Raw genomic sequence first — 15391 nt, 5'->3', positions numbered from 1 at the left:
AGTCCTCATGTATTCCTCGAAAACTTGGGTTCTTAGCAAGAAAAATTGCGAACTCTTGACCGCGTTCGAGAGAAGAATTCTCTGAAGAATTTTTGGCCCCCCACATGAGGATGGACGATTTCGTAGCCTACATAACGACGAAATCTATGAGCGATACCATGACTGTCCGGTTGCGGATAAAATCCGGCTCAATAGGTTACGGTGGGCGGATCACTTAATCTGTATGGATGAGGATGATCCAGCCCGGAAAGTCTATAAGGGCAATATCTATGGTACAAAAAGAAGACAAGGCAGTTCCTGGCTGAGATAGAGCGATGGCGTAGTTCAGGACGCCAGACAACTTTTAGCGATATCGAATTGGTGGACCTCGGCGCAAAACCGGAATGTCTGGAATTCCTTATTAAGGCAGGCCTAACCCGATAACCGGTAGTTGCGCCGTTGATGATGATGATGTGTCTTGTATGAGGCGTAGTTGCTCATACCGCTGCATCTTCATTAATTTTGCTCGGATTCACCTCAAATTTTCACACAATGTTCTTGAAAGATGCCTATTTAAAAAAATCAAATACATTAAAAACGTTACTCCCCCTTAAGGCAGCTCTGCTGCTTCATCGTAGTTTCTTATTCTAAATGACTCATATCCTAATTGCTAGTAAACCTTTGCCCATTTTTCCATTGCCCCAGATTTATCATTGAAGCCCTTTTTTTATCTGAATTATGGATCAATTTACATGGCCACAAATAAAGACATACGATTTCAAAATCGACAGTAACATCAATTTCGACAAGCTCATTAACTCATTTAATATATACTAGCTCACCTTTCGTACTCAATGCAAAGAAAAAGAATCCCACATATTTGCGGAATCTGTAATTGCTGCATCTACTTGTGCCTCAACTGCATCTTTTTTCCCTCGCACTTCAATTATATAATTAAGCATTCCCAGTCATAACCATTTTATGTCTCCCTGGAGCGATTAAACCGGAGGCTGAACACATTGTCTTAGCCACGGTTAATTGCCCAAGTAGTTATAAAAATTAATGTTATCCCAATATTCTTGGTCCTATCTTCCGTTCGTATCTTGTATTATAACTTTTTTGTAGCTATTAAATTAACGCCTCAACATAACGTTGCCTGGTCGTCGTCATCGTTTGCGTCCGCTTCATATCCATATAATCAAGTCAAGAACTGCCCACTTAAAGGTTCAGACTCCACTTGCTGCCATTACTGCGAGTATAAGTTGTTGTTTCAAAAACAACCTGAAATCTGAGTATGTGACTCTTTAAGTACGCTCAATAACCTGATAACCGGACGTATTTTGACTGCAGGCATTTCTTCGTGCACAGGCTTGGACCTATCCTGGACCGTGCGTCTTGGGAAGCCATAAACACTTTGCATGCGGACAGGCTCTCAGGCTACTTATGCCGCGATGCACACTCACCCAACGCCCAATGTAATTCGTCCGAGACCCTATTAAGTGACGTGCATATTATCAAGAGAGTTATCAACAAAAGTAATAACAAGCTCAGGGTGTGTATGGTCTTTCCAAAATATCGGTTGCCTCGACTGGTAGGCAATATGAAACCGATGAATAACCATTGCGTGTATCTAAAGATAACTTACACCGGTCTTTTCACATTGCTCCAGACATGGGACCTTTCGATACACTCGAAAAACTGCCTCACATCAACCCTAAAATGCACTTGAAACTCCGAAAACCCTTGATAATTTTTGTGTCAGATATGGGGACCGGGGAAGGGTGGTTACACCTCAAATGATAGCAGCGTTCGTATGGTCTACCGTGGGAAACAATTTGGAAGTGAGGTTCCCACACGAATTCGGCCACCTGCCCTCCTTTAAATGCAGGCAGCTGTTGTTGTTATTCAACTCTCGTTCTCGATTCTCCTCTTATCCATCCGCATGACGACGACGTGTCGTGGTCCGTCGAGGAGTCCTATCCCGCCTCAACATCATAACGACACGTCTTCGAGGTACATCTTCGGCTCAAGAACCATCAAGCTCCTCGCAATGAGTACCCTTGTTCTTTCCGCAGCCATTCCAATATACTTAAGACATTTAACAATGAAAGGCTCATTGTCAATACACGAGTATGCTAGGCACACACGCCGGGATTCCTTTTCGTTGTCGTCCTTTGCCATTGCAAAGGTTGAGTTTTGGCCCCGGATCCCGTCCCGCGTGTATTTGAATGCAACACACTTTGAAAGGATAATGGTATCGTAGGTAAGGCTTTCGATGCCTGCATGCTTCCAATGGTTAATTTGACGCCATCATAATGTCACGATAAAATAAATCTGATTTGTTGCTTTTATTGGTGCTGTGGCTCTTGATGCTGCTTGGTACCTCCGTCTTACTGAGGCCTGTCCACTGTGTTGCACTGATGCAGTCATGGTTTCGCTTACTGCACGCGATAAGCACGGGTTATCGTGGATCATGCATTTTAATGCACTCGTTTGTCGGCCGTCCGTGAATATCTATGCACGTACAATTCGGAATGCATTCCTGGGACTGGTATGCATAAACAATTAAGCAAGTTGATAAGTTGTTTACGGTTGAGTGAACAATGTTTGGAATAGGAGATTGTTGGTTGCCCAAGTGGACAGGGCTAGTTCCGTGGTTTAGGTTTCATAATTGTAAATTCACGGGAGTGGGCTCATAGAATCTTAATAAATCAGGGAGTATTGGAAGATACAGATTTCTTTCTGTTCGAATAGATTAAGTGATAAGCTGTATACATAAAGGCAATTAAGAACCAACAAAATGAACAATTTGAATAAATTATAGGCAAAAGAAAATTTAGAGGAGAAATAAGGATAAAATCATTCAAGACCATGGCATGCATATCAATTTGATCCACACATTTAAATTTATAAATCATAAGACGCCATAAGAAATGCACTGCTTAATTGATTGGTTTAAGGAATATTCATATAAGGAAGAAAACAAATTGACCACAACCACACAGAAACGTATGGGAGACGCGTGCCCTCCAACTGACAGAGTTCGCCATTAAGTTAATGAGGACTTGTCCAAAAGGAGTAGAAATATGTGAACTAATAACATCCAAATTTCGAAACTAACTTACTATCGAAACGTCAAAGACGCCTTAGTGTGTCGAAAAGAATTCCCAATTGGCATTTGAAATGTGGGCACACTCTTCGGCAAACACATCAGTGGCCCTTTTGCTGACGACTGCCGCAACGCGCATTCGCCTATCTTGGGGGGTAATTTCTGGCAGGGGCTCGACTGCAAGACTCAGGTTAAGCAGTATCACAATTGCGCGATGCTATGAACCGACGGAGAGCTACAATATAGGCGAGAGTTCCAATATAGGGTGAAAGGTGACATTATGATCATGAAGGTGGACCCTGCCAGCAATCTGCTCGCCTTGGTCACCTTAGTAACAACAGTGAATTTATAGATTTATGTAACGTTTACAGCTCTGTCATTAGCAACACACTGTTCGAATACAGGAGCTTCCACAAGGTCACTTGGATTTCAACTTATCTAGGTGAAGCTGTTGTTACCGAAGACACTGGACCTTTTACCGCTCGACGCATTAAGAACTTTAAATTAGTCTCTCCTGTTTTATTCAAAATTTTGAAATGCAACTGGCTCAACTCACAGTCATGGCGTGCGATGAAAACCCACTATCTCAGTATGGCCAACGAGTGTCTTGCACCCACATATGACATAAAATGTGGAGAAGGAGGGATAGCTTCTCAGAAAACTGTGGACAGAGTTGGAGCAGGTTGCCAGGAATTGACTAAAAAGGCGCGTATTTATTTTTAACGTGCTATACTTACAAAAGGGTTTACGGCAACTCGTTTCCGCTGAAACCTAATGACTCTCTCTTAAGCATTTCATGTTTAGGAATCAACAAAAAGGAGTACCCGCTACCTTGGAACAACTAACCTTGGACCAAACCATCTGCTGTCTTTTAAATTTACAACAATTAAGACATTGTAAACATTCACGCTATGATTGCTCGAAATATGTGGGTATGATGTTTTCTTTGTAAATTACTACATGAAACACATGAATGTGATACCATTTTTCTATAAAAATCTTTATTGTGAAGCTTTATATCATTTTCGCATTTCCGTTCAAATCAAATCAAATTTTCGGACAGGCAGACTCCAACTGTATAGGGCGGTCATGTCACGTAAGGTGTTTTCCTCGCATAGTGGAAATAACAAATGCTGGTGCTTGCTTCGAAGTCAATTAAGCCTCTGGGCGATCCTTCATCTTATACGACTATTTGCTAGTAAATGACATCGTCAAACTTTTCGGAGGGGTAATTTACAATAGGTTCATTTCGATCACAGAAAGAGAGGGCTATTTTTCAGATATACAGTCCAGATTCCGAAAGGGGAGATCTGCTGTTGACGCGATCAGTATGAAAAGTCTTAGGTACTCCTAAATACCTAGTACGCATAGTCACCGAATCCCTCCAGGAGAGACTAATGTGTTACGATTCGAACGGTGGACATAGGACTTTTTGAACAAACTGAAGGTTTCAACAAGAATCGGTCCTCTCCGGTGGATAATAATATATGGCGGAATTTGGAGATTACAGCTCCTCAAAAATTAAATAGATAGCACAACGAGATTTTGATAAACGGGGCAATTTCGGAATTAGAATTTGGGGAGAAGACGGTGGCGCTTGCAGAACGAAGGAATCAAACATTGATAAAGATTAGGATTGGTGAATGCATCATACATTGGTAACCAACTCTTAAATACCTAAGAGTCATAATTGATCAAAAACTAAACTTCAAATCACATCCTCAGAGTCTAGCAGCAAGAGCTTGTAGAGTTGCTACATTGTTATTGTGCCGAATATAGGTGTGCCAAGGCAAAGCTGTCAGGTCTTTATCTTGAAAGCTATTAGCTTGATCTTGTTTTTGCAGTTGTGCTCAGGATTTCAGCATTGAAGCAAGGAGCAAATTGGAAAAAAATGGTAGCCCCATGCCGACAGACAAAGCAGCATGTATGATAGCAGGGTTAGACCCCATCGACATCTTGACGAACAAGGGTCGACGCCTCTCTGATCCAACATATGGAGTCGGTGAGTCATTTACCTATTGCTGGCAATTATCACGGAGTGAAACTATTTTGGAGTGGCGACAAAGATGACACAATTCACATAAAGGGCGCTGGGCTCCCAGAATTATCCCAGATGTATCAAATTGGATTAAATGATGGCACAGAGAACGACCTAATCCACTTCCTAAGCAGACGCCAAGGGTATCGTTCATACTTTCATGGTTTTGGACGTGACGACTCCTTATATTGCCCGACATGCGAGATGATTACGGTAGATGTGGAGCATTTTATTTTGAACTTTACCACACACTGGCCAAAGGTAAAAATTTTCCGAGGCGTTATCACTTAAATAGCTATCGTGGACCACATACTAACCATAGAAGGCGATGGAAAAATTAATGAAGGCGATCCACAATATACTGAGAAACGGGGAACTTCGAGGAGAAGTGAACAATACCAGCCGAAGTTGGTAACTGATCTTGCCCAGCAACAAATATCTAAATGGCCCTTTCTACATCTAGCTGGGGGCATTGATGAGATTGCAGTAGAGCTTATTGAATATGGGGAAGCCATTCAGCAAATCTGGACTCACAGAAACAACATTAGTATCAGTGCACCAACATTTCGGAAACTCAGGGTTAAGCAAACGAACAAAGGAGGTCTTCACGGAAATTTGTATAATATGTTAATATGTAATTATTTGAGCAGATATGGAGAACGGGATGTATTTTTTTTTCTAGATTTCATATAACTGCATTTTCGGATAGATAGATGCTGAAAATGGAACCTATTTCACTTTTCGTGGCTCACACAAAAATAGTACCAGATTCTAAAAATACTCGAGATTATTCCAAAAGAGCAGAGCTATATCGCACTTTGACGAATTAGTGACTGTTCATTGCCCCAGGCCATATGACCTAAGTCTAGTTTCATAAAAGTTGGCCGTCAAAATAAACTTCTGTGATAGTAGTTCAAAAATGATGGCTGGATTTCTGCTACTCCTTAATACGTAAGTCCAGAAAGGAATATTGGACCAGTGCGGAAAACTCACTGAAGCGCGGAAACCTAACACCTTTCTGGTCCCACCTTCGCAACTTCCACTATCTAGCCCAGTCATACCCCCTGTCCATTAAATTCTCTGGCTCCTCAGCTAACTCCCCGTAACCATATTGTGATTTACTCTGCCGCCACTTTTCCTCAGTCTATGTTCCCTCTCTTCCCTCCTCTTCCCTCCCGCTAGTGGATGTAGCTTCCCTGCATCACCTACCATTCCCCTCCTCAACCCTCTCCTTGCCAATTACCTCATTGGCAAAGGTGATGCCAATGTCGTCCCTGGCTACGACGGTCTTCCAAACCCCTTTTTGCTTAAAACTGGTCAGTCCATCTTCCTTCCCCTATCGCTTATTTTCAACAAAAGCCTCGAAGGGAGTCATTTTCGCCTCCTATTCCGAAATCATGGAAATAGATAACGATTGGTTACCCACCCACTCCGGCCACCACAAAGTGAAAGAGCAACACGACTTTATTAAGCGTAGGTCCGCTGCCTCCAACCTGCTCGACTTCACCAGCTTTGTCGCTAAATATTTAAATTCCGACAAGAAGCCCATATTATCTCCTCCTCCTAACGGCAATAAGCAACTGAAGGTTACTCTATTTATTGTTCGTAAATAAATAAATAAACAACATTAGCAAAAACTAAAAGAAAAGTAACGTGAAAATAAAATAAATTCTTCCTTATTTAGTGTTTCCTGTATACTCCTTAACGGAGTATAGGACACCCTCACACTCAGACTGTGTTTTGGAATCCCCTAATTACCAGAATGAGCTGTGATGGACGAAATGGAATAGCGTTTGCCAGCTACATTCTCGGCAAAGAAGAAATGAAAAGGCACGGATATTTTCAGAAAGCTTAGTTCGTAGGCATGGGAGTCTTAATTTCAACGATTCGAGCCCCACATTGGGCGCCGCTTGTAATAATCTTTCCTTTTAGGTAATCAAACACTAATCGCAAGGTCACTATTGTACACCACAACAGGGCTATATCTCACATTGGAAAAATTGACCAATATTGACCCTTTAAGCCTATAAACCTTTGGAGTTAGTAGTAGACATTTGAGTAGGGAGTTTTCTATTGGTCAGTTATGCCGTCTAGTTTTTTTACTTGAGGTTTCTTAGATCTCACTTCTTTCTTTTCCTTGAATGACTATTAACAACTCCCTAGGAAGATGAAAATGAAAAATCAATGGTGGACACATTACAAGAATTTCCTTAAAAATGAGGGGAGCAGAATACCAAGGACTATAGGCGAAGTAAACGCTATATATTAACGCCCGGAATTGAATGCTGCACATAAGATCGATAAAATATCTGGCGAATAACTAAACCGGTGGAGAATACCTCAGCAGTCTCCTGCAGCAACTGATATAGAAATTTTGAGAGAGAAGTAACACCAGGCGATTAGTGCATAATTTGTCTAATATACGAAAATAAAATGAAAAATTATTCGGCAGCATCCTACCGACAGGCTTTCTCTTTAGTTGAAATAAAATTGGTTGGTGGTCACTAAAGCATGGTATGCACCAGCACCTACACTCTCCTTTTCGATATGTAATCATATCACTTCATACATCAGTAAAATGCTCTCCGACTATGCCGAAGCGAGACTCGGACGACCGTATACATGCATGTACAGCGAGTCAGCAGTCTCAACTGACACAAAGCTGTTTCAAACAATCCCATATGGATCGGCGGATTGACACTAATGTTGTTACTCAGACAGTCGAATCTGTGATCCTCAAGGGTTCATTTTGGGTTCACTTCCGAAGTGGTTTGGAGTTGCAAATCCTGATCGACTCTTTAAAGGATGAGGAACTCTCCCATTTAGGATTTTCTTTGATTCAGTTAGCAACAATATCTCTGTTCGAATTGGCGATGAGAGCAATGTGACCATTGGTTTGAAATCCATCTGAAGCAATATACGTATAGCGTTTCACCCATTCGTCGATATACCGCTGGTAGGCCGGCAAAGTGATAGCCTTTAGTTCACTCGACGCACTCTGTTTCTTCAGCTTCGGCTCGTCTTCAAAGCCCTACTCGGACGATTGTTGACTTATCTCCATGTCAAACGCGTAGACTCACGGCTGGTGTGGAGATTTCCCAGTACCATTTCATTCACTTTTTTATTTTTTCGTCGGTGTTTGACGGGAATGGGCGTCCAAAGCGAGGCAAGTTCTCTACCACTGTACGTCCACTTTTAAAGTTTTTATACCACTCATATGCCCAAATTTTCCACAGAACTGGCTTCTCAAAGGTTTTTGCAACATTTCCAGTGCAGTAACACATTTCAAACAAATCCTTTGCTCCACAAAATTATCCATATTAAAATGCGACAAAACGTAAAAACTTGACTGATGTAAACAGACGCCAGGCAGATACTAATGATGGATCGGTCAAGATGGTACCTGGTTGGGAAAAAACGAAAATAACCCATGTGAGGTTCGTTTTAAATTGGAAATTTGCGGTACTTTGTGATCATAAGACATTATAAAAAAAAATACAACTTGCTAAAGTTTATTCCGGGCACTCATGAAAAATTCAACCCGGCAGAAATCATCTCCTCGCTTTCATCAAGCCTGCTTTGCATTACATCCAAGATGTATGTCTTCTTGTATCATGAAAGCCACTCTATATAACAAACCTAATTGTTTAAGTTCCTAATAATGAGTCTAGAAGCTAATACAAACCCAATCTTCTTAAATCGACCGTCCATGATTGAGGCGCTTAAGGGGGTCATTTGTTTGTGAAGAAATGGATAAAGATACAAATATTTATATTTTTTCAGCCCGATCGCATAGTTTGCTGCTGAAATACAGAGCAAATTATACATCTATCTCCAAAAAAAAGATGTTTTTCTGAGGATGCCGCGATCGTCATAAAAAATAAAAGTAAACGGCATTTTAACGTACTTAACTACAATCCACAAACTAGGACTATTAAAAAATATTGAAAGCTAAATTGTTGTTGCCGTGTTAAAATTTTTTGTATGAATTTTGGTATTATTTGACGGCTTCTTCAATGAATAAAGAAAAGCTACTAAATGAATCGCAATTATCCTAATTTGCGGACCGTAGAAATATGTTCTGAATAAGTCCTGAAAATTTCAAAGAATTTCGTTGGATAGATTTTGGGCTATGGTGGCAACCGATTTTCAATACCCAGTTTCGCGAAAACTGCATTTAAAAAGTAGAATGCGATTTTTAGCTATAAAATCTTAACTGACCATTAATCTGATATACTTAATGCATAAACCTTAGGTTTCTTGAAGAAACACATGTACAGCCTTGGTTTGAACTCTTGTCCTTTTAGCGAAGTCATTCGAACGCCATTCGGACCGATAAATACGAGCTTTATTACGGGGAATCGACATAAATCTGGCATGTGACTTATCACGTGTTTAACACTATAATTTCCGAATGACTTCGAATATGAAAACAATACTTTACCCATATTTTCTATACTATATCTAAATATAATTGATGCCAAAAAAATTCGATTCCGCGGATCCGGCACACGGGATGACCCCCTTAAAGCACTAACTTCGTGATCTTAATTCGTACCGCGGTTGTGAATGTTTCAATTGTCTCAAAGGTTAGGCTGGGCTCCTAGGCTAGGAGTACGGTTTTCTCCTTTAACAAAAAATGAACAAAAAATTCCCCAGTTCTCATGTTGACATTCACCTATTCGTTCTGCTCGTAGTATTGGTGTCAGACCCCATCCCGAACTGTTAAAGGCGAGGGAACTACCCCGAGGAGTTTCAAAAGTTTTGTTCTTCTAAAAAAAACGTTTACCACCAATAAATCCCACATTGGGCGCAATAATGCAAAAGTGAAAATTAATATTTAATTTGATGTAAACGTCGCTAGATATTTCAAAAGTGCAAAATATTCTGTCAAAATTCGCTGAGCTGACTCTCATGAAACCGTTTCAAATTCCTTAAATTTTCTTAACAAGACCAATTGCATCTGAGCTTCCTAGAATGAAATTCAAACCAACTACACCACATACGCGTGACAACTTCAATCCCATTTTTTTGTCCAGTGCTGGTGAAATTCTGCGGTAATTCGAGCAGACTTCAATGGAACCTTATGCACATGTTAACGGGGAACAAAGCATATTGATACATGACGTTTTCCTTGAAATCCGAAAAAAAAGTCGCTAAACATAACAAACCACCCAAAATGCAAAAATCATTAGGACAATGTTCCATTATTCGGTACTCGTGCAGCCCCACAATTGCTGAGTCAGCAACGCGGCTTGAGTGAGCACACGAGATGTGTATGGTGCCAATGTAAGAAAAAAAACCAAATCCGGTCTTCCATTAATGCCATTACCAATTACTTTCAATGGAAAGCAACTAAAACATAACATGACACTGAAATTGAATCATGATTGCGTTTTTTTTCAGACGATTATCAAGCGATCGACATTATCTGATCATCTTGCAGTTCACTAAAGGAAATATCACTGCACTCTGGATGGAGTTGCCGTGGACATGTTTGTCGAAAAGCAACTGTTATCAATAGTACCCCCTTGGTTTCAAACTGCCTTGATATTCTACATCAATAGTCAAAAGGTAAATATTAATCTCCCTACACTAATCGCCCCAACTTTGTCGAGTATCTCCGTAATATAAACTCCCCCATATGGAAATGTATCTTAAAAACCTACAATCTAAGCCCAAGTTCTCATAACTCACAGCCTGCCATCGGTAACCCTTGCCGCCAGTATCGTGCGAAACAATAGCCCGTGCTTATCGCGTGCATCGAGTACGCCAGGCGAGGTGTATGAATCATTACAACATTTCTGATCCGACCATCACAAAAAGATCACAAGGAGATGATCATCCTGGATCTCACGATCAGCCTGGAAGCTTGGAAATCAGGCAAACGACAGGCTCGCTGCCTGCATGACCCAAAAGAAGACCCTCAGGTTGGCATCGTTTTGTTTCGTCATCGCTCTATGTCTTCAAATACCATCAGTGCCTGGTTCTCGCCATCCAAGTGCATTCAACGTGCATAGTAAGAAAGTGCAGTAACAAGCAATCCAAGAAGTGTGTAATCACCACACAAGACCCCGAAAGGGAAGTGCGCATGCATGACGCGGTGATCACTGTGTGCATATGCATTATGGAGAATTACAGGCATTATAGGACCTATCAATTGTCCAACGTGTATGAGGTATGTATCTGCAGAAGCAGTCAACCAGGCAAGAGTAAATGCAGTTGAGTGCGGACGAGGGGTGCGGGCTACACAATGATCTTATACGGACGACGGACAAAAGTGAAGCAAAGCAGATGACGACAGCTGCACCGCGTCCCAGGACGAGCATGTGGCTGAGAACGGTGAGAACTGCACCAGGGCAAAGTTTCCCACGAGCCAACGAAAGGGTCGTCGGGTATATAAGGCCCGACCAGGCAGGGTGAAGTATCATTCACTCTGTGAGGGTTGAAGAAGTAACAACTACGAGTTTGAATCTAATTTGAAAATCGAGTATCTTTCTCGAAATCCTGTGTGGAATATAACATTATCAAATCAGTGAAGTTTGGTGTTTATTTGAACCTTGACAACGAAAATGGAGTTCTCAAAAACATACCAATACCGTAAAGTCATGAAGCCTCTATTGGAGCGTAAACGCCGTGCCCGGATCAACAAGTGCTTGGATGACCTAAAAGAATTAATGGTCGAATGCCTAACTCAGGAAGGAGAACATATTGTACGCTTGGAGAAAGCCGACATCCTTGAACTTACAGTCGATTACCTGAAGAAAGTCAAGACGAGGAAGAGCCAACCGTCGGCGGAGAGTTTTCGCACCGGATACAAGTATGCAGTGAACGAAGTATCGAAAGTGTTAGCGTCAACACCTGATGTTAACATTCAACTTGGAACTATGCTAATGACGAACTTAGGCCATCGACTTAATCAACTTCTGCAAGGATTGGAACAGCCACAGCAACAACAATCGCCCCAGAGCTACCATGTCAATCATCAGCCACAATATCCACAAATCAGAAGTCAAACTACCGTAGCACCTAGCAGCACCTGTTCATCGCCTGCTGTGAGTCCCAGTAGCAAGGAGTACTCATTGCCGCCAAGCCCCGCTTCATCGTCTTCAGGTTACGAGAGCGATACCAGTAGCGAAATATCTGTTTGCAGTACAACAAGTGTTTGGCGCCCTTGGTAAAAGATAAAAGTACAACCGTTAGATTGTAGTAAAGATAAATTGTGATACTTTTCATTAGTTTCATATTGTTAACTCTTTGTAAAGGTTTTTTGTGCTTCCCACTTCTGTGATATTTGTTCAGTTGATGTTTTTGTAGTTTAAGTTTAATGGAGTATAATAGAAAAGATGAAAATATAAAACATTTGAATACAAACGAATTTGTATTATTTTCTATCTGAATTTGGTTTTTGGCGCGATTTTCTTGGTATCTAAAAAATGTCGCTTATCCATTGAGCGGAAACTTGGAAGTTTCCTTCACATGCGCTGGAGCGAACAAAACTTGGACATACCTTGGTAGTATTTGTGTTCGTAAATCATTAGGTGCAGATATTCAATGAGATGCTTAAAGGATATTTTGGAATGTAGAGTCAATTAAGATACTTAATTTCTGATAATGGGTGAAGTATTATACAGTAGGACTCGTCGAACGCATTGCGTTTTCTCCTGTCTACCAGAGCACATAGGGATTGAAGTCCAGGTAGAGTTTCCTTCTCTATATTCACATCTTTGTAATTTAACTGTTAAATGTGTCTCTTATGCATTTCCCTTTTCCGCTTCGTTCCGCACCAAAATTTCCAAAAGAATAGCATTTAACTCAGTTCAATTGATTTTAAACTTTGTAATCAATCAAGCTACTCGTCTGATAATTCATTAACACTATCAGGATAAGAATGCATCCAGCTCTAATAAATAAACAACCCAAAACCCCGAAGGTAAGCGCTTCAAATAAAAAGGGGAGTGTTTTATGTCCCCGGACATTGAGGCTATGTTGCAGCGTGAAGACACGTCGAGCAGAGTGGCGCGTTACACTCAAGGCATTCTTAATGTAAATAAAAAGGAGATGGATAGGAGAAATACTAGGGTAGCTGAGACCCCCTGAATCCACGGCGTTTTGCTCCTATACTAAATAGGCCTGGTCTGAGGTAATGTGTCAAACATTCGGCTCCATGTCAGAGTTTTAGACGCTCCAGGGGGTTACATATTGGTGGGTATGCAGATGAGAGTTCAGGGTTTCCTTTTCCTTTGCCGTAGCGCAAGCCTCGCCTCTTTCCACCTTCAAGGGAAAATACTCTCCTTCAGGTAAACTGTGAATACGTCGAACAGTAGGTTCGACCACTGGTGACACCTATTTGTGTACTTCTGTCGGAATACCGTCGGCTCTTTACACCATCTTATTTTCCATATAGAGGGTTACCTTCTCCACCATGAAAGCATGGTGAGAAATGTTCAATCCTAGGCAACTTTCAGACTATCGACAATAATTTGAACGGTATGGGCAGCGTTCCATCTGTTCGCCATCAACAAAACAGGGCTTGCAGAGAACCAGCTTATTTCGGCTACCAGTTTAAAACCAATTTCCTCTGGGCGATCTGAGTACTGAGCAAATCTGCGGAACTTATAACACTCCAAACACTGAATTTGTGACAGTGTCAACTGCAGCTTATCTACCCACGAAGCATCCTCCATCGCTGCTCTACCTGCCCCGGAAGTTCCAACAAATTTACCAAGGAATCTTCAACAACGTCAGCTATTACCCAGTCAAGTTGGCTGGTATTAAAATCTCCGCGCGGCGAACTATTTATTCTTCTTCACCTTTTAGGCCTCCACGTCTGCTTCTTGAAGAGAATACGATCCAGCAACTCTTTCAATTCCTCCAGCGCGTTTTTCACGCCTTTCTGAAGGAAGGTTTCAGACTACATACTCCTTAAAGCTCCCGAACATTTTCAATTATGTCCAGCTTCGTCAACTTTGGCAAGGGTGGTCAGCTGAGTTCCCACTGGGACTAAGTACAAAGCCATCAACTCAATTTTAATGATCCTAGGCTTTTCTCCAGGACAGCATTGCAGAGTGCTGGAATTATCGTCTATGTACAGACACTCGTATCACTTTGGGAAACCTCTTTTGTATTTGGCCGTGCCCACCGTGAGTATTTCAACTAAGTAAACACAGTGTGCCACTTATTTTTATACTGCGCCCAAAAGCGACTCTTTCTTATTTCTGATTTATGCTATTCTCCATGGAATTTTGGTATAAATTCCATGGAGAATAATATATACAATTGTCAAGAGCGGGTGTTCTTTTGGGGAGAAGGTTGCTATGTCGGCTTCCCAAGACTTGACCTACGCCCGGAACTCAAGGGCGTGCTACCTTAAAGCAACGTGGTCTAACAGTACCGATTTAATGCACACCATCCTATCACGATCCCCAAGGAGCTCAACGAATGCCACCTAAAAAGTAGTGGACTACGAACATTGTATAATGTATCGCAGTATTGTACTTCGGAGACAATGCAGCTATCCATCAAGACGTTACAAAGCTTTAGAAAAACGCATACATCAAAGAGCATTGTCTTTGATGTTCTAGAAATTTCAGATTGAGAAAAACCAGGCAATTAGACCAACTAGAATATTGGAAGTTAAGGAAAACACTTTCTTGAATTGATTCAGTTGCACAATACTCAACAATATAATAGATGATATAGGTTGACCGAGGAAGGGTATCTATAAGTTAATAGGAGAAACGAAGGCAGAAACTAGATATTCTAGAAGTTCGACTCAATATATTTATATAATAAAAATTAAATTCGAGTTCGCATTTAAACTATATACCGAAATGCTTATAAGAGGCAATTATTGTTAAAAGCTGGCCATCAAGAGAGACAGATGTCTAATACATAACGTAAAGAAATCAGGGAGTCATAAATCCGCATCCACATGATGACCATACCAATTGGAAAGAAACTTTCTAGATCTAGGCTGGGGACTGGCCAGCAAGGCGGAAGCACATCTCCGAAACGCTGAGAGCCAGGTGATTACATACAAAAAGAGAGAAGTTGGGACGTCAACTAGTGGAGCCAAGCTCAACATTGGCATACTGCAAGGGCTACAACCAACAAAGGGCACTGCTCAAAAAGCGGGGACAAGCAAAAACACTTCTTAGACAGACCTTAGGGCGCAAGTGGTAAATGGTACCTGCGTCATCTGAAAGAAGCCCTGATACCAGAAGAGGTCATTAAGAAGACTCAGGACAGATCTAAGCCATCTT

General features: G+C 41.3%; 1 protein-coding gene across 1 annotated transcript; it reads left to right on the top strand.

The window, feature by feature from the left end:
• The first annotated feature begins 11570 nt into the window (after positions 1 to 11570).
• Positions 11571 to 12471, top strand: LOC119659605 (enhancer of split m7 protein-like). The gene has a single exon (XM_038067776.1). It carries the CDS (start codon positions 11699 to 11701, stop codon positions 12305 to 12307), a length of 609 nt encoding a protein of 202 aa, XP_037923704.1. The 5' UTR covers positions 11571 to 11698; the 3' UTR covers positions 12308 to 12471.
• The last annotated feature ends 2920 nt before the right edge of the window (positions 12472 to 15391 follow it).

Source organism: Hermetia illucens, chromosome 6, assembly GCF_905115235.1.
Source record: "Hermetia illucens chromosome 6, iHerIll2.2.curated.20191125, whole genome shotgun sequence".
In the NCBI taxonomy this organism is placed as follows: domain Eukaryota; kingdom Metazoa; phylum Arthropoda; class Insecta; order Diptera; family Stratiomyidae; genus Hermetia; species Hermetia illucens.
The sequence above is the reverse complement of the archived record's forward strand: the minus strand, read 5'-3'. Positions and strand labels throughout refer to the sequence as shown.